This window comes from Cervus canadensis, chromosome 22, assembly GCF_019320065.1.
Source record: "Cervus canadensis isolate Bull #8, Minnesota chromosome 22, ASM1932006v1, whole genome shotgun sequence".
Taxonomy (NCBI): Eukaryota; Metazoa; Chordata; class Mammalia; order Artiodactyla; family Cervidae; genus Cervus; species Cervus canadensis.
In genome coordinates, this window is record NC_057407.1 from 24,184,809 (window position 1) to 24,212,557 (window position 27,749).

The following is a 27,749-nucleotide window of genomic DNA, read 5'->3' on the forward strand; positions in this document are numbered from 1 at the left end:
TCTCCTCCACCCACTCTAAAACACATTTAGTGAAGTCCAGCCAGATAGCGTCTCCTCCCACCACCAGCCTCCCACCCTCCACCCCCAAAAAACCAGTACCAAGTAACTGACAAGTCCTTACCGACTTTGGGCTCTTCTTGGGAACTGGCAGTCCTGGAAAAAATGCAACAAGGAGGGAAGGGGTTGGGGGTGGGGGGAGAGAAATTATTAGCATATAAATGTTACCTTTTCCTTAAAGAACAATCCCCAGGTGTTTCATGGCAACCTAGCCATCTGCAGAGTTATGTCAGATTTCTCCCCAGCATCGGAGTTACCAGGCTGTTCATATCGAATCAAAGCAGAGGGAGGAGGAGAGCGAGAGGCAGGAGATCTATCTGCATTAGCTATGCTGACTTGTACTGCAGCAGCCTGGAGGCTGGGAAAAGAAATTCACAGACCTCAGCGGCCTGGGAAATTGAACACTTGGACAGAATCTCAAATGCTCTTCTGGATTAAGAGAGACTTAACTTACAATTAAGTCCAAGATATTTCCTTTCCACACGATCCACTTGTCAGTCGATGAGGACCAATCAGGACAGAGGAAGGGGGTGTATATTTAGTTTCAGAGGAGTCCATGGTTAAAATTAAAAAAGAAATTTTTTTTCTTAGTCTTTTTTTCCCCCTCTGCCTTTTAGGAGAGGAAATGCCTTCTTTATTTGGATGAGCTGAGTACCAAAACAAAGACAGATACTCTTTTGCCAGCACACACAGAACACAAACCCAAGCCAGTCTAGGAACCCCTCTGGATGGTGGCACACCTCTCCACACGTCACTCGCGCAAGTAAACTCCTATTCAGTTTGCTAGGACCAGCCCCTCGAAAGCAGATGGTTAGGAAGTAAAAAGAGAAATTTCATGGTGCTGAGAGAAAAAGATAATAATGTAGAAAGAGAAAGGCAGAGGAGAAAAGGGGCTCACGGATCCTAGCAGGCTCTTCCAAACCCCCCCCCTGTCTTTACTGGGACAGGGACAGCTGAGAGGGACCACTGCTTTCACTTCTGGGAAACTCAGCAGCCATTAGGGACTAGGGGCAGACTTACGGGAAACCTGTCACCAAGAGGAGTGTGGCCAAGGAGGGCTTGAAAGGAAAAGCACAGCGTTTATCGGTGTTCAAAAAGTAATCATTTCTGCAAGCTGTCCTCTCTCTCTCTCTCTTTTTTTTTTTTTTTTTTTAATTTTTGGTTTGAGCCAAGGTTAGATTGCAAAATGCAGATTCCACCTGTGTTAGGCACAATACAGGTCCTGATGTATTGGGATCTGATGACTCTGCACCGGAAATGTCAACCTTTTTTAGAACACACTCCCTAGGTAGTGATGATTTCACCTCTACTTGGAAGTGACTTGTCAAACCACGAGGCGTGCTAAGTTCAACGCAAGTAACAGGAGGCGGCGGAAGTGGGTGAGTAGGAGGAAGCTGTCCAGAGAAGCACTGCTAATGGGGCCCTGCAAGAGGGCATGACAGAGGCTGTTCGTCCCCATAGGCAGTGGGGACACTCTTCTGGGATGGATCGTCATCTCTCCGAAAGGAGGTCCCCATGGTCTGGCACAGTGGTTCTGGGACTTCAGAGTGCATAGGGAGGACCTGGAAACTTCTTATCAAAGCAGAATCCCAGGACCCACCATCAGGGGCCCAGAATCTGCAGAATGAAAACATATCCCAGGAGATTCTGATGCAGGTCTGAGGACTCTTTTAAGGAAACTATGCCACAGTAGGACAAGGATTATTACTCTCTCAATTCTGGCAAATTTGCGCAGGCTACCTCCAGTCAGTTGCTTTACCATCCTTCATTCCTCAGTTTATGAAATGGAGAGACTAAAGACTCCTTGTGCCCGTTTGGGGTAATTTAATAGACAAAATGTTTAAAAGCCTCAAACCTGGCACAGAGCAGGTGGGACCTCAAATGTCAACCCTTTTACCTTTCTTTGCTAATTTACACCATTCAGGGGGAAAATAAGTGGTATGGTTATCTCACTCTAATTAGGAAAAATCATTTGCCTAGCATGTTAAAATGCAATATATATATTGCATTTATAATATATATATTATATTGCATGTTATATTTAACATGCTAGGGGAAATATTTTGCCTATGGATGAGAATAACTGTCTTGAGCAATTTAGATGTGTCATTTTTTCTTAAAACTAATTATTAGGTGCCGCTTTGATTTGTTCATTAATGAGGTTCCCTTAAGGAATTTTATCAAGTGATATTAGTTTTGGGTCACTGTGTACACATTAAAATGGTCTAATATTACATCTTTAAATATAGATTTTTCTCTAATTCAGACTGATCTTCTTAGTGCATTGGAATAAACAATACTTCACTGGAGTGAGCTTTTGCTAGACTTGTCATCACCCAGGATTCCAACAACCCTCTACAAAACTTTGTAAAGAATCTCCAACTAGTTAGGAGGAGGTCAGGGAAAATGACTTCAATTTACACTCTGCTTACCAGTTCTAAAACTCTGACCATCTCAAATCCTCAATCTCTTAAGATTTTCATATATAAAATAAAGGGTACGTTGGATCCTCTATCATAGTGAAATATTCTCACCCACAAAGTTTTGCAGGTACATGCTGCTCACTGCAGCGTGACTAGTACAAAAAGAATCTGGAAACAGCTGGAAGTTCTAGATAAACTCAGGGACAGCCAACCTATGAAGCAGAGATTAAAAGGTACAAGCTACCTCTATTAGTGACAGCATGAATGCTCTCCAAACTATAATGCTGAATGAGAACAGCATGAAGCTGAAGGGAAGGCACAAGAGATGGGTAATAAACAGATTCAGACACATCCGTGCTCTTGACTGGCACACACAAATATTGGTAAGTGAAGTATTTCCAGTGGGGATATAAGGGGCTGGGAGTGGATGGACTGTTTTAAGCAGGCTTCAGCCTTAATCTAGAACTCTTTCCACAACACCATATTCACATCTTGTTGAGGCAATAAACTAAACATTAATTAATTAACGCCCCTTCCATTAACTGCACAAAATCAACCAGTCTAAAGTATACTGTGGTAACCAGTTAGCCTGTTTGCTCTGGAGAAGAAGTCCATGGACCCTTCTAAAACGTCCCAGGTTCAAGTGACCCAACAAGTTGTTTTACAAATAAAGTTCTTTAATTTAAAGAGGGATTTGCTCTTCTGTGCTGGCTAGTTGCCAAAACTCTTCTTGTTTAAAAAGCCACACCATTGACAGGAGCCAAATGTGCCCACAAAACAGTGTTTAAGAAGTCAAAAATCAAGAGACTCCATTTGACTGCTAAAAAAAGAAGAAATCAAAGATTTGTTTTAGGTCCACATTATCATTAAATCTTAAAATCTAATGAATATGAATGTTGGAACCAAGCTCCTGATGACAATTTATAATTTATTTCAACTAAAGCTATTCAGATGGGCCGAAAATAGCTGGGAAGACCTAATGGAAAGCACTAAAAGAGATCCCTTTTTAGCAGAATTCTCCAAGACTGAGAAATCCTGCTAAGTGGCTCTGGTTTAGCTGGAGGTGACTGCAGGGCATCCTACCTTGGATGGGCCACAGAAAGCAGAACCATCCCATACCAACAGCATGTCAGTGGTTTTCCTTAGGACAAAGGTAAACTTTGTGTTCCCAGGGGAAGCAGGAAGCCCGTCTTGTAGAAATCATGTTACATACTACATAGGAGGCATATGGGCAGAAAGAGCACCTGTCTTAATGGGCTCATCTGCTCCCTTCAGGGAAAGGAAGGGGGATTTTGAGAAGAGGCAGAAGAAAGAATCCATGGACAGCACCATCTGCTCTTAGAGCCTGGAACTAGGAAATGCTACTTCAAAGGGATCCCAGAAAATTTCACGGGGAAGTGTACTTTCAAAGTGTAAGTCTGGGTGTGATCTACAGAAGTGAGAAAACCTGGGGGCCTGAATTTCTAAAGTTTCCAACGAACAAGGTGTCCCTTCGGAGAAAACAAATGGCAAACGATCTGCTAGTGACTGATATCTGACCAATTAACATGAGGAGGAAGAATCTCTTTCCTTTAGCTATCAAGGCCATAAAGTATGCTACTGAACATGTTCTCATACAACTAAATGTCAAGTGTTATTCTTGGTGGAATTTTAAAATGGTTGTACACAAAAGTTTATGTGAAAGAAGTAAAAATGTAAAAGAATACAAAGCATTTGGGAATAAAGCACAGAAATTTATACACTGAAACCATAAGTTCTTGGGCCAATGATATCATGGATGGCTTTATTACCTATTTTAGAATCTTCCACAACAATAAAAGCTTTATTTACTTACGAACATATACATACCCACAGATACCAAAATAAGGTCTATACTGGCTCTTTAAGTAAGATAAATGCAGCAAATTTCAGAACATTTTATTGCATTTTTAAATCTCCAGAGCCACTACTGACTTCTACCGACTTCTTCTCCAAGAGTTGCTTACTTTTTCCCAAAATGAATATATACACATTGAGTTTCTTTAAACATCCTGTTGAGATTAAGACTTGTGTTTGTCCTACTGACTAGATGGAAATAGGAAAGACACTGGATAGCTCAGCTGGGTATCAGGCAAGCCAAACAGAAGTTAATCTCTTTCCCATTTTGTCACCAAGATTAACAAAACCTGAGATGCTGGGAAAGAGATTGGATTTCCCTGGACCTAATTTCCTCTAGGTTGAAATGAAGTGAGAATGTCTACCAACTTTACTCTCTGAAAAGTACCAAGAAAAATTGCACAAAGGGTCTGGAAGAGGGGAATGCTAAAGTCCTTGTCAAAAGCAAAGTGGATCTTCAAATAAGAAAAATGCACTGAGTCATCAATTCCCTTTTTTTTCATTGTGATAGTCATTCCCCTTTTCACTTAGTCTCTAGATTTGAGAATTTTAATGGAAACATTTGGTTTCCGCCTCAGTATTCTGACATATACTATGTCACTAATTTACATCATCAAACACAAGGGATTCCTTAGAAGTGTGCAGAGCAAAATGATGCAGTTACAACTGTACTGCTGAATAGGGTAATGCCATGTGTAAGGAGCAAGGAACTTATTTTTATTCAGAAAGAGAGAGGTAGCTCACAGAAAAGCCACAGAAAGGAGAAGACTAAGAACTTGGTCAGAGGCTAATCCTAGATAGACTTCAAAGAGATTAAGACTACTTTTGAGCACATTAATTTCAGACCCTACGAGAGTTTTCTTTCTTATTCTAAAACTTACCAATGCATAATGCTAAATGCAGGATTCAAAGATTACAACTGACTTTAACTCAGTAAACTTATCATTAGGATTTGTATTAAGGGAACACGAAGAGAGTCTCTCACACAGATATACACAGAAAAGATGTTCCACACAGTGTTATTTAAAGAAGGCAGAAATGGAAACAATGTGAACTTCCAAGAACTGAGGAATGAGCAAGCATTATTGTTATATCAACAAGGTGGAAAATTATGAGTTCATTAAAAATGAATGGATTGTAAAAGTGAAGACTATTGAGCAACATGGGAAAATGGTAACGACACAAGACATGAAAAGCAGATTAAAACCTGCCAGACAATATAAATTCGTTTTTTAAAAATGTTATATCACACACATACATCATATACCCAAAGACTACAGAAAGATGTATTAAAATATCCCTCCAGACTGCTAGGATGAATAGGTGATTCATATTCTTATTTTTGGTATTTTTCAAGAATTACATACACTACAACTAGAATTATAAACAGTTACTTTTTATTGACTATTGTAGCCACACTGAATGCACTTAGACAGTGGGATATACCTATTGGCTTTAGTGCACTGCTAGATTAAAAAATAACTGGAGTTTGTTTTAGCTCTCTCTTGATTCAATGGTGCCATTTCTACTCAAGTGTCTGTACTGCTAAATTATGGGACATGGCCTCGACTGAAAATGGGATACAAAGCTGTTAGAGCCTTTCTGAAGCAAAGTTGCAGAGAAGCACACTGTTTTGCACACAAATTCAAGGAGCCCCTGAAACCTTGACCAGGGAGCCTGAGAAGCCCCTTCTGTTGGGGTATATGATCTGCAGGTTAAATTATCTTGTTCAAGCACATGACTGTGGTGTTAGAAGCAATTCCTAGAATGAAGTGCATTTCTGCTGAGTGTGTGTCTCTAAGAACAGAGCACGCAAAATACTTCATCTGCAAATAGAGGGGACAATGAGAAGAACCAAGCAGAAAGGGGAAGGTTTCACTGCTTTCCTCTCCTTCTTTCAAGATCTAAAGGTCACAGCTAAAAAAAATTTGAGGAGAGATACTGCATTGAAGAACATACCAGAACACTAATATTTATCGGCAAAAATGCTGCTGCATGAAAAAATTATGAAACTAGTAGGTAATGATTTTACTGGAGGATAGAGTAGTATGCTGATGGATCCAAATACCAAGAGATCAGTAAGATACAGATGGGAAGAGGTACAGGACAGAGAGAGTGAGAAAATTTGTGATGTTCCTGGTAATGCAGAATTGATGATTATTAGACTGCAAACCAATGGCTCTGAACAATTAACATTAATGGCCAGTAACCTTTCTGGAAAAAAGCCATCTGCACCATTCTCTACCAATTAGTATTTCGTTTGTTTTGTTCAATACATAATATATAAACCACAAAACAAATTTAATTTGCCCTCACCTTACCAGTGAAATGCTAATAAGGACAGTCCAGAAAACTGAAAAAGGTAGGTACAGTTTGCCCTAACTTTTTTCACTAAAGGCAGGAAGGAAATCAGGAAAATGCACTTACTCATTTAAGCAAACTGGGCTAAGGGCCTGCTATGTGCCAAGAGCTGGCATGAGATAGAGCATTGAACTGAACCTGTTTTCTCAGTGTTCCCATTCTGTCGGGAAATAGAAAAAAAAAATCACAAATAATTTCTAAGTGATAATTCGGTGAAGAAAATGAAGCAGGATAGGGCTTCCCTTGTGGTCAGTGAATAAGAATCTTCCTGCCAATGCAGGGAACACGGGTTTGATACCTGGTCTGGGAAGATTCCACATGCCTCGGGGCAGCTAAGCCCATATGCCACAACTACTGAGCCTGCGCTGGGAGCCCATGGTGCGCCAACGAAAAACTATCACAGTGAGAACCCTGAACACTGCAACAGAGCAGCCCCCACTTGCCAGAACTAGAGAAAGCGGGTGTGCAGCAATGAAGACCCAGTGCAGCCAATAAACAAATGAATTACTTAACTTTTTTTTTTTTTTTAAAGGAAATTAAGCAGGATAATGGAACATGCAGTGTCTGGCAAGCATGGCTACTTTATACTCAGGGGCCAAGCATCTCTTTCTTAAACAGAGTATTTAAGATAAGACCTGAGTCATGAGACGAGATTGTCCATGTACCTATTCATCCATGCAAGATCTACTGAGCTCTGCCAAATGCCTATCGAAGCATGAAAGGTAAATCAGACATTGCCCTGACCTGGACGAGTTTATAGTCTGTCTTAAAAGAGAAACAGGTGGGACTTCCCTGGAGCTCCCGAGGCAGGGGACCACGAGGGAAGTCCCACCTCTTTCTCTTTTAAGAGAGGGCCTCGGTTCAATCACTGGTCAGAGAACTAGATCCCACATGCCACAACTGAGACTTAGTACAGCCAAAAAAATAAATAATTTTTTAAAAAAGAGAGAGAGAAAGATGCAAAACAACATTTATGATGCAATGTGGTCAGTACTAAGCGCTGTAATAAGAGGGAGCTCCACTGCTCTTGGGAGTATGAGAGAAAAAAGCAAATCCAATGTGAAGAAGGGAGCAGAGGGGACAATGACCACTGAAGCATCTAAACATGAGGTTAAGAGGTTGGAAGCAACATGCAATAACTGACTCCTGATTGAATAATAATGATGACCTTTTTTAAAAAAGTTACCTTCCCTTCAAACCAAGTTAGTGTGCCAGCATAAACTCAATGCCAAGTTTAAAACTAGAGTACATTTCCACTGAAGGACCTTATAAACACAATATATCACAAAACTGAATCCATAAAGCAAAATGAAAAATGGTCCTAATTTAGATATGTTTGATTTTTTCTCCTTCTTCTAGCCAAATACCACCATCAACCCTGCAGCATAATTTTTTAATGCAAATATGATACCAGCTGCCAAGAACAGGAGCATCAGACTCAATGTCTCTAAAAAGATGAAGACAGTCTTTCCTTTGGGGACCGCATAATGGTCATTATGAAATAGTACGGCCATCATAATTTAGAGAGAAGCTGAGACTTCCTACGCATGGACTAAGTGAGCTCCCAATGCCACGTCAGGTGGCATTTTGTTAAGAAGATTAAGAATACACTTGTACAGCTTTACAGCTATGAAGAAGTCTGCTTCAATTACACAGTACATATAGCCTAATAAATATGTCTTGAAGAGAAATAAACGGCTTGCAAGGCTGGTGATTGCTAATGGTTTACAGAGCCTTTCACCTCAAAGTCATAAGCCTTGAACTGGCACAGGTGAGGGAAGACCCAGAGTCAATAATGCTCTGAGCTGCTCCAAAATCTGGGTAAGATGGATCGATTGTCCTCATGCTATTCTTAAAAGATAAATGGTCACTTCAGATAGAGTGTCACTGAAGTAACATGGATAGTCCTACTGGTGACTTTTGAAAACATGAAAAACACCTTGAAGGGTCTCTGACTCAGCTTCCTATTTGTTAAGAAATAAACAAAAAGGGGGTCTTCAAAAGCAAGGGCTAAATGCAAAAATAACAAGAACCGAGACATACACTTGCCTCTGACATACACTTATTCTTCATAACTGCTGTCCAAGTACTAATAGCATCCCTATGATTACAGATGAGAAAATTGACACATTGATGGGTAAATAACATGGCCAAGGTCATGCAGTTAGGTGAGCAGTGGCCTGAAGACCTGGTCTAATGTCAAGTTTATGCTTTTAAACACTGAACTGTACAGTCTCATTTAAAGGTGCTTCATCTATTTGGATCGTAGCCCATCAAGAAGTGATTAGAATGACACTGTTTGTGCATCAAAATGTATTCATAGCAAGTTTGGCATATAGCTTCATGGAATATATGAATATCAACCTATAGGTCAATGGGTAGAGGTATCTTGGACCCATAATTGTAATGTGAATCTAGAAAGAGTTTCCTTTCTACAAACAGCATGAGAGTCCATGTATGGTCAAACAAATTCTTAAGATGTCTGTGATATTTTACTCCAAGTCACAGTATGGAAATCATTGGCCATCTAAAGCTACACATGCTAAAATGTAATAATATGGGTCTCTGATTTGAAGGCACTGAAGCCAGTCTTTTAAGCTACATAACTAATAGGTTGGCTGGACATCAAGTCCTATGATATACTTCTAAAAGTTTCTTCTTTTTTAGCTTGAAAATGCATTCTGACACTACTTGATAACAGATTGTTATTGCTGTTGTTGTTGGGAAAACAACAGGGAAAAAACGGAGAGAGTGAGAAGGACAGTGGGTTGTGACATTATCTCTCCAGGTAGGAAAAGAAAAGTAACTAAACAGTCAACTTAAAAAGTCCACTAGTTGCTCATGGTGTTCTTCTCTAGGGAATATTCCTACCAAGATCTACTTAAAACAATGGAATTAACCCAGTTTTTCAAGTGGTTCCAGGAAACCTCTCAATGTGGATTGGAAATGTTTCTAATATGGGCATTTGGGCATAAGGTCTCACCTTAGTTCACAAATGCTTCTGCCTGTAAGGAGGACTACCCAGCTGGCTTTCCTACCACCTATATTTCAAATCTGAATACTTGTTGAGCAAATGCTTAAGGGTTGGCCCTGTTACACCCATTCTCCTTACCAACAGTTCATCAAGGTTCTCCAAGGGATAGGAGAGAAAACTTGTCTGCAGGGCAGTGCCTCCAAGTTAAGTTTGACTTTTAGCTGCATAAGGTGTATGGGGCGGATCATGAAACAATAGCCCAAAATAGCTCCCTGAAAGAAAAAACTGATAAGGATTCCTTGCCTGGAGCGAAAACAGGATGCTGTGTGGGTCCTTATTTTAAATTAAGGTCACTGGCCTAAAAGGGAAACCTATCACAAATAGCACTGTAATTGGTACTGAGATGGTTCTAGGTTTTAAAAAAAAAAAAAAATACATGCCAGAATCTTTTTCTTCAGGATTACTGACCTTGGGGATGATTCTTATCCTGGCTGCCTATTTTTAGCAATGTAAGTTGGACATAGGACCAGGTATGAGATCTATGAGGGCATCCCCAGTCTTAACCTTATCAGACCTCAAACCTCTAAAATTTGAGGCCCTTCTTGAGGCTTATTTATCTTTCTTATCATGTCCATCTCCTAATTGCATTCTGAAATATCTGTCCATCTCCACTGCCACCACCTTGCTTGTGTGACTGCAAGAGCCAAAAACCTGGTCTCTCTGTTTTATTCTTCATCCACGTTAATGCATTGTCCACAAAGAGGCCAGAGACATCTTTCTATAGCATAAATCAGATTACATGGACTCCTAACTACACATTCCTGTGGCTTCCCAATACAGTTTCAACAAAACACACATTCTTTCTGTGTCCTACAAAGCCTTCCTTGCTCTGAACCTGCTTGCCTCTTTAAATCCCAGCACTCTTCCCCTTGACCATGCACCATAGCCAGAAGGGCACTCTCTCCACTTCTGGGCTCATTCCTTTCATTCCTCTGGGCACTTTCACTGGCTGTTCCCTCTGTCTGGAACACTGTTTCTGCAGATCTACATGGGGCAGCTTTTTCCCATTACTCAGGGCTCTCCTCAAACGTCACTTCCTCAGAGAAGCCATTCAGGAATCCTGGCCAACAGAAGAAAAGATCCTTCTTGTCCCACTGTATTCACATAGCTCAGTTTGTTTTCATAGACCCAGTGACTGTTTATATTGTTTATTACCATTTACTTGTTCGTTGTCTCTGTTTCAGGGGCTTTGCATGTTATACTGAAGTTAGTCCCCCAGCCCTTGAGGGTATCTGGTCCCAGTTCAATAAGTATCTTTGGAATGAATGCATGATTGTTGGGAACTCAGAAAGTGAGTTTGTGTCTTGAGGGCTGCAAGAAGAGCTGATGAGGCAAAGGGGAGGGCGACCTGGCCTTTCTTTTGATCACCATCATCACTGCTGTGACTGCTAACAGCTCGGGATCCTTGGGCCGCTCCTTGATTTATCGCTGAGCTGCCAGGCTCAGCCTGACACAGCTGTCTCCCTCCGTGGAGAGCAAGGTTCCACTGTGCCACCTTGTGTTCTAAACTCCTTATCACAACGAATGGGAATCGCTCAAGTCCCAGAGTTAACTGGAGGCTCACAAAGCAACCCCCAGCCTGACAGTTATTGGTCTCAGCAAAGTGTGTGTGTTCTCAGGGACTCTTGGAGAATCTAAACACATTTTCAGTTAAGGACACCTTCATACCTTTCCTTAGAAAAGCAACTTCTTATGACAACACTGAGTTAAAAAGCTCCAAATGCTTCACCCTTCCTGACAAAAGGCAAACACAGGAGGATGGAAACTATTTCATGTTCTTTTCTTCAGTCAAATCTACGAATCTCTTGAGCAGTTTTAACAGCCTTTATTGGGTGTGACAATCACTTTTCTGTCACAGTGTACTTCTGCCAAATAGGAGGGCAATTTTCCCGTCTGCTCTATAAGGGCGTCTATTATTCAGCCATTTCAATTAACTTCATTACCAAACTGCTTAATTGCGACGGAAGCCACCCCTGGCACCGTATCAAACCTGACTCCAACCTCTTAAATTTAGAAAATCATATTAGCTTTTGGAAAGCATGGGTCATGGTTAACAACAGCAAGGAGATCCAACTTATGAGTCCAACAGCACTGCATTATTCAAAGTGTCTGGCAGTCAGACCCGAAGAGCCATTTACTAACGGGTCATGTTTTTCCAAAGAGCAAAGGACATATGATGAGCAGCCCCATTCTTCTCCGGTGGAGATATTAAATGTCTTCAAAATCCTCTTGCTGAAACAATATCTGCCCTGGTCTAAGTGATTATGTGAATTACAGAGGGAAAAAAAGCTGTTACCTTGACTTTGTCAATTTCTAATGATTGCTGCTTCATGCAGCTATGGGAAGCAGGAGAAGCTCCTGCTTTGTTCAGCTATTAGACTGCAGGTTTCAGTGAGCCAATACTCATTTTGCCAATTGGATTTGCTTCAAGGCAGAATATGGGAATCAGTTTCACCCACACACACCTCAAGACACACAATGTCCCACTCGGGATGAATCTCAATTAGAAAGAACTTTTATAGGTCAAGTACATTTAAGATGCAGGGAAATTCAAGGACTGCAAGTCCTTTTAATGAAATATTTCAGCTGGGAACAAGATGTACAACAGGGCATTTGCCTTCAAGTTGTACACTGCATTTATGGCAAGGAAGAGTAAGTAACATAAATTCATATTGGAAATGACACAGATGATCCCCCAGTGAACATTTACACTGAAGAAGGTACTCAACACATTTCTCATGGTGGAGATCAAATGCCAGAATCCTTTTGCTCCCTCTCCTATCTGATTTTGGCAGGTTTTTTGTTGTTGTTATTGTTAGTAAATAAAACTCTAATCAGGTTTAGAGTTAATGCAGAGGGAGAACTTAATGTAAACGAACACACTGAAAATGGATTTTTTTTAAAAGCTGTCATAAAGTTTTTGACACTTTTTTATATATGCAGAATTAGCCACGGATATTTTGGGGCGCCTCATGCATCGTCAATGTGTATAGTTCACCCAATTTTTCTCTTGCTTTTGGATTTAACATTCTCTGCGTTACCTTAATAACTTAGACATGACGAAAGAATTCCTGAAAGAGTCTAACCAATAAATGCAGTATTTTGTAAGGGCAACACAGGGCAGAGAGATGAATCCACCCTGCCTTGAACTTCTCACTCAGTTTCTCCCTAAATTAAGAGACTGTGGAAGCCGTGGTTAAGACCAAGGATGTTCCCACTGCTCTTCCTATGGCTTGGATTCTAGACTCCTCCTCACACATTACTTCCAAGCATCCCACCTCCTTTCCTCTGCTCTCTCTAACATCCTGACAGCCTCCTTTCCTACAGCAGTGATTCCTGCATTTCAGATTTTAGGAACCAGCAATTTTTCACTAAATGGATTTGAGCAACTGACCACAAAGTGCCAATTCCTTATTTTGCAAACTAGAAACATTAAAAAGGGGGTGGAAAGGTAACAACCAACTACTATTCCATAAGTAAAAGGATACTTCACCAGAAAAAAAAAAAAAAGATAGAGGGATATAATCTCCCAAAGAGAGTCTTTGAGAGATTATAAAACTTCAGGAATAACCTGTTCTGTATCCTGCTTTATTCTCATTTCACTGCTTACTGAAAATCACTGTCAACACAGAGAAGAATAAGAAACATCTCCAGCCACATTTTTTTCTTAAAGTGACTCCTTTTTGCCTTCTCTTGTCTCTCCCCCAGAAAACTTCTACTGAAGTACTGAAATCGGAAGGACCATCTGAGTATATCACCCACCCCCTTTCTCCTAAGCCCCATCCAATCATAGAGAGCAGTCAACCCTCCATCAGGACAGGGCAGCAGGGTGAATAAGACGAGTCCTCGTCTCGTTCCATCCTCACTGCAATACCGAGGAAGATACCGATCCCCTCGTATTTCAGATGACAATGCAGAGGCTGGCCCAGGCAGAACTGCTGGCGAGTGGCAGAGAGGAGGACCGAAGGGAGAACATGATGTGGCCAATGGGCTACTTCCATCAATGAACTGATATAGAAGCAACAATTGAGAAGGAATGGGGACTTCTTCCATGAACTCACTTCCATCCAAATTCAACACACAAAAATCCATAAACTATTCCATTTACATCTTAAAAAAAAAATAAGACACCGTGTCCAAGAAATAAAAACAAAGGTCGTCTAAGGAGTCTCATTCCAGGTTGCTACTGCCCTTCAGGGGACATCAGCCATGTCTGAACACACTATCGGGTACCACTGCTGGGGAGGAGGAGAGTGCTGCTGGCATCTAGAGGGCAGAGGCAAAGGATGCTACGACACATCCCATGATGCACAGGGCAGCCCCCCTAACAGAGAACTGCCCGGTCCATGCTATCAACAGGGCCCGGTTTGAGAAACTCTGGGATAAAAAACAACTGCCCCTTCCTGTTTCATCACCAAAGTCAAAGTGACAGTTATTTTGCAGGGGCAAACTACATAAACAAAGAATCCATGAATTCATGGGCACTGTTATTATTTTTCCAACACAAACATTTCCCACTTTGGTCACTGGTATCTATGGCAAAAGTAATCACAGAGAACATTTCTCAGTTTAGAAACAACATAAATATCTCAGGAAGCATAGATCTAATTCCATCTGTCTCCAAATTATTAAAATAAACTGATTTGTATTATGCAACTATAAGAAAGATTTTTTAAATGTAGGGTTTTTTTGATGGGTTCCTCACACTATGGACCCTGAACATACCAATTGTTAAAATAAATGTCTAACAAAAACAGAAGGTAGTTTCCTGGTGGTCCAGTGGCGAAGACTCTGTGCTCCCAATGCAGGGGCCCTGGATCTGATCCCTGGTCAGAGAACTAGATTACACAGGCCACAACTAAGACCTGGCACAGCCAAATAAATAAACAATATTAAAAGACAAAACAAAACAAAACAGGTGGCTGAATAAGGCATGCTGATACCCAACACCTGAGACGGAAAGGAATTTCCTCTATTACAGGATCTTAAAATTGCTCCACGCTGCGGTTTCCTAGCTATCATGACTGCTACTCTAAGATACAGTGCAAGAGGATCTTTTGAATAACTCTGCCTCAAATGTTAAAATTACAAAAATAGGATATGAGAAGTTTTCATGGCAAAGGTAATATGCTAAATGGAATTTCTAGAAAAAGAACTGAGCATAAGGAAATGGAGAGGATATGATTAACCACACTGTATTTTAGATGTTTACTTGCATGTCATTCATCTATAATGAGAGATTATCACAGTGCTGAAGGCCCACTGCATAAAAGAAAGGCTGAACAGCATTTGTTGCATGTGGTGAGGAATAAAAAACATCAGTAACATTAGAAACACACACACACAAAACAGGAGTATAACATAAACCCAGGTACCAACTTGGCATTAAAAAAAGACAGGTTCCACGCTGCCAGTGGAAACAACACTTCTAACGACCCAGTGCTATTTTCAAAGATGTTAAAATTCTACCAACAAGATTTCGGAACCAAAAAGGATTATGTTCATAAATGAAGGACATGACTAATCTTTGAGCAGGAATACAAACATGTGAGATACCAGGTAGGATACAAGTTGGGGAACGTTTTAAAATTTGCAGGTGCAATGCAAAGACAGACTCAATAAAAACCATAGCAGACATTTAACTCCAGATGGTGGTAAAGAATGTGTGATTTAATTTAAGGAAAATGAAGGAGGGTGGAAAAATATTACCCTGAGTAAACTCTCTGCCTCAATAACTGTTTTGAAAATGTTTAGAACTGCAAAATGCTTAGAGGGAAGGCTAGGAAGACACCTCTTCCAATAAAGAAAAGCTTAATGAAGTGAGGTCACAAAACTAGTATCAAATAAGGGAGAAAGTAATAAAAAAAAACATAGTAATGTTCCTCATATCAGATGTCTCTCACACCACAGCCCCCATCCTAAGGAGGTGATCACTAATTAATTTTTATAAAGATCCAAAGTAAAGGAAGAAAATAAACTTCAATGTCAAGTAAAAAAAGTCCAAGAATGTCATCTTTCGTCACCAAAAAAAAAAAAAAAAAAAGTATAAATTAAATCCAAAAGAAAAGAAAAGCAGCCAGTTTCTGAAATTTTGAGATAAGGATGGCAGAAAGAAATTCCTAGGAAACAAGTCCTCCTCACAGTGACTGCACAATTGCTGTTTTGGGGTCTCAAAGTCCACTGTATATGAGCAAAGGGCAGGAAATGCACAGGAGTGTGTGAGGCCAGACGGGATATAAAAGGAAATGGCAGGCCGTGGCAAATTGGAATTGTTAGCACCAACCAAAGGCATGTAAATTTAAAAATACTTTTTAAAGACACTACTAAAAAATACATGAGTGGGTCATGCCAAATACTACCCATGGACCACCCATTCACAACTCTCAATCCTTCAGGTACTTCAAAGTTCCAGTCTAGTAGTTCTCAGCAAATGGTAATTTTGTCCCATTCCCACCCAGGGGTCATTTGTCAATGTCTGAAGACATTCAGGGAGGGAATGTGGAGGCAGGTACAGTGCTGGGCAGAGACCAGGGAAGTTGTTCAACATCCGGCAATGCACAGGATGAACCCTTGTAACAATTATCTGGCCCTAAGTGTGTGTGTGTGGGGGGGGTGGGGATTAGGCGACTGGAATTGACATATACACACTATTGTATACAAAACAGATGACTAATAAAGACCTACTGTATACCACAGGGAACTCTACTCAACACTCTATAATGGTTTATATGGGAAAAGAATTTGAAAAAGAATAGACGCTTGTATAACCAAGTCACTTTGTTGTACACCTCCAAGTAACAACGTTGTAAATCAACTAAACTCCAATAAAAATTAAAAAAAAAAAAAAACTGACCCTAAATGTCAACCGTACTGAGGTTGAGACACTCCGCTGTGGCCTCAAGTCATTTAAAAGTGCCATGGTCACCACTTTCCTCCTTGATGCACCTCTTATCCAAATCTGCAGGCACAGGTTCAGACTACAGATTACTGCTGGTTGCATTCACAGGTGAGTCTTGTCTCTGTATCTGGGTTGTGGGCACCTTGTTTCCCCCCTCCCCTTATCCTAGGGCTATGCACACGGAATAAACTCAGACCTCGATTACACAATGGGTCAACTGGAAAAAGGCTTATCACCAGTTTAGAACAAGGAAATAGAGAGGAAGAACAGCTATAGTATATAAGCTCAACTGATTCTACCAACAGAAAACCTCAAATACACAGAAATTTCACTAGCTTAATTTTAGGAGAAAAGGGAGTCACCAAATCTAGTTCGGCTTTCTGCAATTTACAAATACTGTTCCAAAAGCCAACCCCTCCTCTCTTACGCTGGGTCCTACTTCCTTCCCTTCTTAAGGCCCTCACTCCTACAATGACGCCCCCTTTCTCCTCTGCATCTCCAGTTCCTCTGTCATCTGGGTTGTTTCTATAGACATACATGTTGCACTGTCTCCCATGTGAAAAACCAAAGCAAATTCTCTCAACTGCACAGCCCTCTCGACCTCTCTAGCCAGTAGCTCTTTTCTCTGCTCCATTTCACAGGGAGAATTCTTGGACCACTTGATCAAATCCCCATCCCACTCCTGCCTTCTATGCCCCACTCCAGGCTGCTGCTTATAGACACATCATGAACTCTGCTCTCAGAGAGGACCAATGCCACAGGCAATGTTTCCACCCTCATATGCCTCCACTTCCTGATGTGGAAGGAATACACTTGGGATACTTTCTTCTCTAGGACTCATAACACCACATTTCCTGTTTGCACTGGGTGCCCCATGATAATCTCCATTACCAGTCCCTCTTCCTCAGCTTGATCTCTGCAAGATGATGTGCCCCAGGCCTCTGTCCTGGCTCTTTCTTTCCTTTCTACTTTCTCCTTAAGCAATTTCATTCATCCTCATGGCTATATATACAATCTACATGTGTGTTTGGCAAATGGTAGTGAACATAGTCGACAGTGACAAATGCACTTGGTAACAGATTCACACACATATACATACATGTGTTTGTATGTGAGTGTATATGTGTATACACACATATAAGTCAAAGTTTCATGAACATGTGCTTATCTTTACTGAGAAAGACATATTATTGTTTCTATTTTATTTTGCTTTTGAGAAAAACACTGGTCAAAGCCCAGTACAGTAGTTTCAGGACCTACTAATGGGCCAGGGCTTGTGGCATGCAGCAAACTCACTAAGATAATGGCTCATAAATGTTTCTCTCTCCTGCCCTAACTTGCCAGTAAGGAACTCCGGGCCCCAGACAACTGCCTGTGTTTCTGCTCCACCTGGGATGTCAGATGGGCATTTCACAATTACCACGTCTGAGAAGGCACTCTTGATGTCCGAGCTCAAGGCCCATCCACTCCTATCTCAGTATTCACATCTCAACAAATGGTCCCTCTGTCTATCCACCTGCCCCAGCAGGAAACTCGGGGGGTCATTCCTGGCTCCTCTCCTTTCCTTTCCTTCCTCAGCAGGGCTCAGCAAACTGTAGCCCCAGGACCAAATAACGTTTTCCTGGAACACAACCCATCCATTTGTGTTCACGTCATCTGCTCCAAGGGCAGAGGAGAGCAGTGCTAACACACAACGTGAGAATACAGACCACCTGGCCCTTCAGAGACAAGAGTTTGCCAACCCTTATCCTGAGTCAACCTACCCAGTGCTGTCAACTCTCCTGAACACGCCCTCAACACCACCCCCCACCCCCAACTTTCCTCTGTCTCCACAGCCATCACAAGAGTTTATGCTGCAAACGCCCTTCTCCAGCCACCACAATGGCCCTACTGGGTCTCCCCTTCCACATCAGTTCCTCTAAAATATATTCTCCACAAATACGCCAAAGGGATTGTTTAACATGTTAACGAGACCTCATCCTCGCATTTCTTAAAACCAGACATCACACAGAAAATAAAACCTGAATTCCAGACCCTGGTTGCTGGTCTCTGAAGCTCATCACCACTCCCCGTGCTCACCTGTCTTCAGCCACACTTCAGCCCAGTCTAGTTCCTTCTTGGGGCCTTGGCATTAACTGTCCCTTGTTCCTGGAATGCCGTTTCCTTCCTTGAGGTCACTCAGATCTTGTCACCTAATTGAAAGCAGCCGTCTCGGCCCTACTCCTCTGGCACCCCCACACCACTTCATCCAGTTTTTCAAAGCACTTCTCTCTGGATAATATTTTCTTGCTCATCTGAATATTTCTGCCCTTTTCCTCCTTGTTCTAGAATAAAAGGGTCATGAAATCTGGAGTAAACTTGTTTTGTTTGTGGATGATCTGTTTCATTCCCAGAGCCTAGACAATGCCTGGCCCACAATGTTTAGGAATTTGTCCTCCCAAAAGGGAAAACAAAAGAACCTCTTTACATTTAAATGCAGCCCTGTAGGTAGAAGGAGTATTCTATAGCCCACAGACCAACGCAATAATTCTAACTTGAAATTTCTACACTCTTCCAGAAAGGGGAGACAATGTCACCACTCCTTAATGAAAATTATAAATCACGTACACATTTATAATAAATAATGCACAAAAGCAAATAACTTGGTACATTAAGTTTATATTTAATCACTAGGAAGTTATCAGGTAGCACACTGGATTTAATAAGAGGACTTGACTTTCCCAAAATTACTAGAAAAACCAAGCATCACAGGTAAGCGGGGAGGTCAATTAGTTTGAGATACCAAAGCAGATAAACACACCAAGATGACTTCCACATCTTTCTTTTTTAAGTAGAGGTCTGACAAACTGTAAATTGCTGATAGTTCATGCAGCAGATTATATACTATTTTATATATAAGAATTTAAGGTGAATTTTTTTTGTGTTAAAGTTTCTTCCCTTTTTGGGGTAAAGATACTTTATATAATATAATAATGTAAATTCAACTCCTCAACAACAGTTCAGTATAACACATGAGATGCTTCCTGGCCAGGTTAAAAGTTGATGAGCTATTTCAGGACTGGAACACAGCAGATCGCCCAAGCACTAATATGTTTCAAGTGTTTCATGTTCTCTGAGTCTCAATTCCTTGTGACCCCCTAACATCCAGTTAACACATGTAGAGAGCTGAGAGCAGTACCTACACATGGAAAGAATTTAATAAATAGGACCTATTATTATTATTATCTGTATAAAAGAAGTGCATTAACCATGAAGTTGCCTTTAATTTCATATTTTTCTTCTTCAAAAGGCATTAAAAATAAGAGAAAGGGTAAAATGAAGGATATTCAACATAGCACTTTTGAGGGCAAAATAATCAAAATCTCTAGAGCAGCACTGTCCAACAGCATTTTCTACAAGGATGCAAAGATTCTAAAACTGCACTGTCCAATATGGTAGCCATTGGCCACATATGGCTCTTCAGTTCTTGAAATGTGGTCCGTCAGACTACATTTTACATTGAATTTAACTTTAATTAATTAAATAGCCACATGTGGATAGTGACAACTGCACTGGACCTGGAAAACAGGCTTAATTGGACCATGATTCACTGTCATGTAATGTATTTCCTTGTCATTTATTTATTTACTTGAAGTAGAGTTGATTTACAATGTTGTGTTAGTTTTAGGTACAATCACACAGTGATTCACTTATACACATACGTGCACACGTGTTTGTGTGTGTGTATGATACATATATACACATATATACATATATATTGGCTTCCCAGGTAGCGCAGTGGTAAAGAATCCACCTGCCAAGGCAGGAGACTCAAGAGACCTGGGTTCAATTCCTGGGTCGGGAAGATCCCCTAGGAAATGGCACCCTGCTTCAGTATTCCTGCCGGGAAAATCCCACGGACAGAGGAGCCCAGCAGGCTACAGTCTATGGGGTCACAAAAGAGTCAGGCATGACTGACTAAGCACACACACACACACACACACACACACACACACACGTGTGTGTATATTATTTTTCAGACTCTTTTCTCTTATAGGTTATTATAAAATATTCCCTATGCTACACCGTAGGTCCTTGTCGTTTATCTATTGTACACATAGCAGTGTGTATCTATTAATGCCAAGCTCCTCATTTATCCCTTCCCCTCTGGGAACCAAAGTTTGTTTTCTACTGTCTGTGGGTCTAGTTCCATCTTGTAGGTAAGTTCATTTGTACCCTGTTTCCCTTACCATTTAGAACAGCCCACGATAGAGGGATGGGTTTTGTACGCCAAGAAGTCTGGGTTAGAAGTCAGGCTATGTCACCTTCATGCTGTGTGATTTCTGAGGTTGTCCATCTCCTGTTGCCCATCTTCCCAGCTCTAAGGATAAGTGCTCATCCCAGAAAGTTCTGTCCAAGACGATGAGCACTTATGAAAACAAATGGCCTGGCATTAATTCTTATTTTTCTTTCAATATAGAGAATTTTCTGAAGACCTACAATGTGCCAGGCATGACTTTAGCTGGTGAGGATCAAATCGTGATTGAGACCCAGTCTTTGCTCTCACGAAGCAAAGAGCAGAGCTTGATGGCGGTGGACACTGTTTGCTATGTAGCAGTCAGAGCAGACTTCTCGGAGGAAAGGACTTTTGACCAGAGCCTGAAGGACAGGAGTGAGAGAGCTCCGTGGCTCTCTGTAAGAGGAAATATACAGACAGAAAAAAGAGCAGCTCTCGCCTGTGACACAGGACTTTGGAGTCTCCTCTGAATGATGGGACGTCATCCTGACACTAGCAGTGACTGGATCCAATTGACTTTAAATCACTCTAGCTGGAGAATGGACTAGAGGAAGCATTGAGACCTGTTGCAAGGCCACGGCAAGGCCAGGTGCCACATGATGGATGGCAGAGGCCGGGGAAGACATGGGAGGATGACAGGACAGAGGAGGGGGAGGGGATGGGCTGTGCTGCTGTGAATACACAGGACTCTGCACCTCCATTAGGACATCACTCAGCCAGCAACCTGAATTTTCCTTTCCGAGGCCCTGCAGCTCAGCTGAAGATTCTGGCAGTGAAACCTTAAGTGGTGCAATTTGCAATTCATTCTCCAGTCCGTGACCAGAGGGCAAAGAGAACAGAGGCGCCAGATAACTCGGGTTTAACTCTGAGGCGGGCACAGCTCACTGCGGTTCTAATTATGATGGTTCTACGTCGTTTCAGACAGAGGGAAAACACACACAAAGAAGAGCTAATGCTAATCATGTGCTTGGATGATGAAATTAGATATTGCTTTCCCTATGTGGATCGATGATGATTTAATCAACTACATATCATCATTAATTTGTATGAAAATTAAGTTGCATTAATTTGCCACAGACTTCAGACCTTATTCATTCCTTTCTGTATGGAAGCATTTAGTGTTTTTATTACAAAAGCTTTAAGCAAGCAAGAGTCTTACACATACTTACCAACTAAAGCAGAAATTTCCCTTTTGCTTTATACTAGGCAAATTTAACTGTGGAGTCTCAACACCTACAACAAAAGCAATTCCTTTTTTTCCCCTACCAATCACTGCCGTCATTTCCCACAGAGCCCTGTTCAGAATCACACTGCAAATGGATGGTTCCAATGTGGTCGCCACAATGGGATGCTAAGAGGTTTTATTTAAGTGTGTATGTGTCGCTTGTACCATGGTAACACTTCTGGTACATAGCATAACCAACAGTATTTTTAACACTATCATTACTATCACTACAACCATTTTAATATCTAATGTGTTGTCTTTTAACATCTCTCTTATGTTTCTGAAGTTATGAAGAGTGACTACGAAGTACATAATTAATTTTCTAATGTGACTTGCAGAGGAAGTTAAATTTATCCAGTTGGTATTTAACTGAGACCCTACCACATACCACATTCCCCATGATGTCCAGAGATACAAAAGTACAAGTTGGATAGAGTCTTGCCCTCCAGGAATCCTAGCATTTCATTACTTTACATTCAGATCCTAAGATTACTCAGTGTCCTGACAAGAGCACTCAGTAAACAAAGCATCACTTCTAATTCCACTTTGATCAGCTAAAACCACTCGGAGGATGAGCTCAAAAGAGGCATCTCTGAGACCAAGTCCTCCTTTCTATCCTCCTCTAAAGTAGAAAAATACCAACTTTGGGAGCTGCAATGGACCTTAGAGAAGATGGAGAAATCTGTTGCTTAGAAAGTAGACTTTAGAAGAAGAATATCACTTAGAAATGAAAACAACTGTTAAACTTTATACACTTATTTAACTCCCATTTATATGTCACAGAATCAAAATGAGAAGGAATCAGGAGGGCAGGAGCCTAAAACTGATTACAATTCTGATTTTATATCAGAATTGCTGGTAGAGCTTCTAAAAAAAAATACAGGTGCCTGCACATCGTGTACTCAGATTAAGATTCTGCAGATACAGGATAAAACTCTTCTTAAAAAGAGAAAAAATAAGCTACCACATTCAGTGGCTTCTGATACTAGATAAGATCAGTAACACACTACTCATCATGTGACTGCTTCTAGGTCAGGAACTGGCACAAGTGCTATTTTTTTCAGATGACTTACCTAAAGTCACAAAGGGAATAAAGGCAGGAGTTGGAATTTAAACTTGCATCATCTTAATCTCGAATCTTTCTTTCCTCTACATATCAATGAACGTATTGTTGGCATAAAATTAGAGCGGTCATCCTAAAGATGATCTAATTCAAAATATCCTTTTCTTTTTTTTAAGATAAAGAAATGAAAAAAAAAAAAGAAAAAAAAAAGAAATGAGTTTCAGGGCAGGAGTTGTAACCCAATCAGAGTTACAGACGAGTTACAGGCAGAGGCTGAACTAGAGGCAGGCTCCTGGAACCCTCAGCTTAGCTTTCTCTTTTAAATATCACTTAAAACAAGATGATTAAAACACGCTTACTCCTTGGAAGAGAAGCTGTAACAAACCTAGACAGTGCATGAAAAATCAAAGATATCACTTTGTCAACAAAGGTCCATTATAGTCAAAGCTGTGGCGTTTTCAGTAGTCATGGATACACGTGAGAGCTGGACCATAAAGAAGGCTGATCACCAAAGAACTGATGTTTTCGAACTGTGGTGCCAGATAAGACTCCTGAGAGTCCCTTGGATTGCAAGGAGATCAAACCAGTCAATCTTAAAGGAAATTAACTCTGAATATTCATAGGAAGCACTGAAGCCAAAGCTGAAGCTCCAATACTTTGGCCACTTGATGCAAAGAGCTGACTCATTGAAAGGGCCCTGATGCTGGGAAAGACTGAGGGCAGGAGGAGAAGAGGGCGACAGAGGGTGAGATGGTTGGATGGCATCACGAACTCAATGGCCAGGAGTTTGAGCAAACTCCAGCAGATAGTATAGGACAGAGAGGCCTGGCATGCTGCAGTCCATGGGGTTGCAAAGAGTCAGACATGACCTAGTGACCTAACAACAAAAACAAAATGATATGTACATTTTTTTTCCCATTTGGCAACGTTGAATCTTAGTTGTGGTATGTGGGATCTAGGTTCCCTGACCTGGAATGAACCCAGGCCTCTTCACTGGGAACTCAGAATCTTAACCACTGGACCACCAGGGAAGGCCTCAGGTTCAGCTTTTTCAATACACATCTTCTGTCAAAGTAAAACACACATTCTCCTCTTTCAAGAAATATTCCAAGTTGTCTTTTGAAACAAGAGTATTCTGACTCCACTCCCAATGGTATCTTCAAAAGCATCGTACTTCCTACTAGGTATAAATTATCCAAATACACAAAATACACAGGGGGCACAGGTAGTTATGCTACATGTAGTATAATCCCTTTTTAAAAGTAAAAAACCTTCATGAAATAAATTCTTCATCTTTTGTAAATTAAAAAAATGATTCAAAACAATAGTAATAACCTTGTAGCATCATTTTCCAAACACGTAAAAAGACTCTAGACTCACACTGGTGTCAGGTGATGGGTCTTCTGAATGCAAATGCTCTGTGAAAAACTAAGAAAAATAAAAGGCATTCTCCTGACTGGATGGCAGAGGGAGAAGGAGGAATGGACTGGCCATGGGAAGATGGGAAGCCAGGCAAAGGAAGAAGGGGCTGCCCTTTATAGAACTTGACTGCTAGCCACAGACACGGACTTGTTTACAGAGAAGACACCTGTAAACAAATCAATAACGATCTCAATTGCCAAGGCTATGGATGGACACCCCCAGCAAGCCCAAGCCTGGCCCAAAAAACTGTCTCCAGAAATTTACAAGTAATATTTCAACCTTTGCTTATTTTCAGGTTGGCAGGAGGGAGATGGAAAAAAAAAAAAAACCAAAACGCACCTGATCTCAACCAGAACAAAAATAATAAATGAGTTTAGGAGACTAAGAGTGAAAACCAAAACGCAAATGTAGCTAAGTTCTGCCCAAAGTAGAAAAGACTACTTCTCTAAAGCACAGAAAGTGACATGCTTGAGATATGAAGTCCTGAGAATCAAGAAAAGTGTGGACTTAATGAGTTTATCAATCTGCTTACCAGGAGTTAAGACAGAAATGAGAAAGAAACAGTGAAATGGCCATTTGCTTTCTCATTTAACCTAGCTGCTATCCTTATTAATCATCAAACCTTCTCATTTACACTCCCATCATACAAGAAGAATGATTAAAATGCCAGCCCTGAAAAAAAAAAAAAAATGCCAGCCCTGATTCAAATAACTGATATATGGCAGAAACAAATATATTTATATGCTTTCTAGAAAGATTAATAGTAGCTGGTGCTGGCTTGCCAAGTGAAGATGTACAAACTTTCTATCTGATACATAAATCAAACACAAAGCATATAGCATATTTTAAAGACTGCTGATGTTACAGTGATTTTAAATTACTCAGGTTCTGGAATAAACTATGCAGATGTTGACTAATGTGGTAATGTATTCTGGAGCTTCTCTTATTAATTTAATGTTATAAAATGTAATAGCATTAACCAAAGAGGTCTGAGGAATTGAGAGAAAATAAACATATTTGAAACCAAGGGTATTTTATTTTTAACCCATACTTTACTGATGAATAGTCTGATCATTTCCATTGTACTTCACTGTGATTAAGATTCTTTAACATGCTTCCCTGTACACTCTTAAAATTTTTTTTTATTTAATTTTATTATTGGAGTATAATTGCTTTACAATATTGTGTTAGTTTCTGCTGTACAACAAAGTAAATCAGCTCGGGATATGTTTTTATAATGGGTTGTTTGCTAGCTTGGGCAGATTCATTACAAAATGGTTCCATTAACCACCGTGGTTTAGTAGATTACAATGATAACTTTGTTTTTCGTCCCTTTAAAATTAAATTGAATAGAAAAGAAAAACTGAACAAAATGACAAAAGAAATGGAGGGGCAAATAAATGAAGATGGAGAACAGTGTGATTTGTAATGTCAAATGAACAGTGGCTGAATCAGAGATGCCCTGATGTACCAAAAACTATTTACAAGTTTCCAACTTGCTGGCCACTAAAACCAGCAAATATGCAAAAATCAGCAGTATTCAGAGTTAAGTAAAGCAGAATACTGGACTGGAAACCAAAGAATCTCGGTGAACTTCTCAATCCTGCTCTTGGTTGGTACCTGCCTACCTTTCAGGGACATGGTAAACATGGCCTGAGAGGCGCATGTAGGTTTGAAAAGCACTTTGTAAACTGCTCTCCTGCTTGTCAGTGCCAGGTACCACCATTCTCCACCCTCTCCCCGTCCTCATCCTTAACCTCAAGTCACTTCCTGTAACATCTTGGTCACTGTTTAAAACACATCTGTGAAGTCAAGTGATCTGGGTACAAGAAGACACTTCAAAATATTATTGGTAGAAATAACTCTTTGAAAAAAATCTGCAAATGGCTTTTATACCTGTTTAAGAATGGTGAACTGAGCACTGTGATTCACACAGTTCTGAATTCTGGATTCCCTTCAAACAACCCCAATCATTTTCATCACAGAACACATAGCTTCATGAGAGCCCAAGATCATCACGGTTGCAACATATACAAGCTTTTCCATCTCAGTGAAATGAAGAGAAAGTAGAAGTCTGGTCCTGATCTTTTTTCAGAGGGTCAGAATACTCCATGCATAAACACATCGTGTTGGCAAGAGTCAGGGGAACTACCAATCTCCTGCCCATTGTGGGAGGTAATCAATCAAGATTAGCCACAAACACTGACCCAGAAAATATTTCTCAGTGTGAGGTCCTGGAAGTTCTGGGGGGACAGGGGTGGGGGGATGGGGGTGCTGACAGGGGAAAAAGAAGAAAGCCAACTGTCTCAAGATTTATTTAGAATACCTCACTTCTCTGAGATTCTTAACCACTTCATCAAAGTGTGGGGATGCTGAGATGTTTTTAATATGATTCATGAACTGTTGCTCCCACCAAGGGAAATAATAATCACATGTCCATTCATTCATTATCTGTTCATGCATGAACACCTAGCAGGAGTCAGATACTATGTTAAATGCCAGAGACACAACTGTCAACAGGCAGACGTGGGCCCTGGCTTTAAGGATATTAAATTCTAACGAAAAAGGGAGAGCAACAAAGAAAAATAAGAAAACGTACAAAACAATGGCTTGCGATAATAATGACTGTGATAGAAGCTAACAAGAAATGGAGTGTTGCAATAAGGATTACACAGGATTGCTGGGGGCTACTTTAGATAAATAATCAGAGAATCCCTCTCTCAGGAGGAGACTTGAATGAGACTGAGCCAGCCAAGTGAAGAGTTGGGGAAAAGTTTTCCAAGCAATGGAAACAGAAAGTGCAAAGGCCCTGAGACAGAAGGGCTTAGAGAACTGAAGGCATCACAGAGAAGCCAGGTGGCCAAGCAAACTGAGGAAGGGAGAGGAGTGTGAGATGAGGCTGGAACAGTGGCCAAGAGCTACAATTCACACACATGCTGTGCATACCAGGTTCAGGAGACTTACAGGATAAAGCTTTTCAAGTCTTAATGAGTTTTAAAAGGCACAGTTTGATTTACACTGAAAGGAAATTGAAACAGAGCAGGATACTATGGTTCTTATCTTCTGCCTGTCTTTTGTCCACAGAAAAACTTTAGTCAAAGGTTAAGTTTAATCG

The 27,749-nt window shown here is 40.7% G+C and overlaps 1 protein-coding gene across 16 annotated transcripts in view; it reads right to left on the minus strand.

Moving 5' to 3' along the window:
* The window catches only part of MAGI1 (membrane associated guanylate kinase, WW and PDZ domain containing 1), a 645,788-nt gene that overhangs the window by 45,730 nt on the left and 572,309 nt on the right, over nucleotides 1-27,749 (minus strand). For all 16 annotated transcript variants that reach the window (XM_043441957.1, XM_043441953.1, XM_043441952.1 and 13 more), the window contains one exon: nucleotides 122-153. In XM_043441957.1, coding sequence (XP_043297892.1) covers nucleotides 122-153 — 32 coding nt within the window. The remainder of the gene's footprint in view (nucleotides 1-121; nucleotides 154-27,749) is intronic.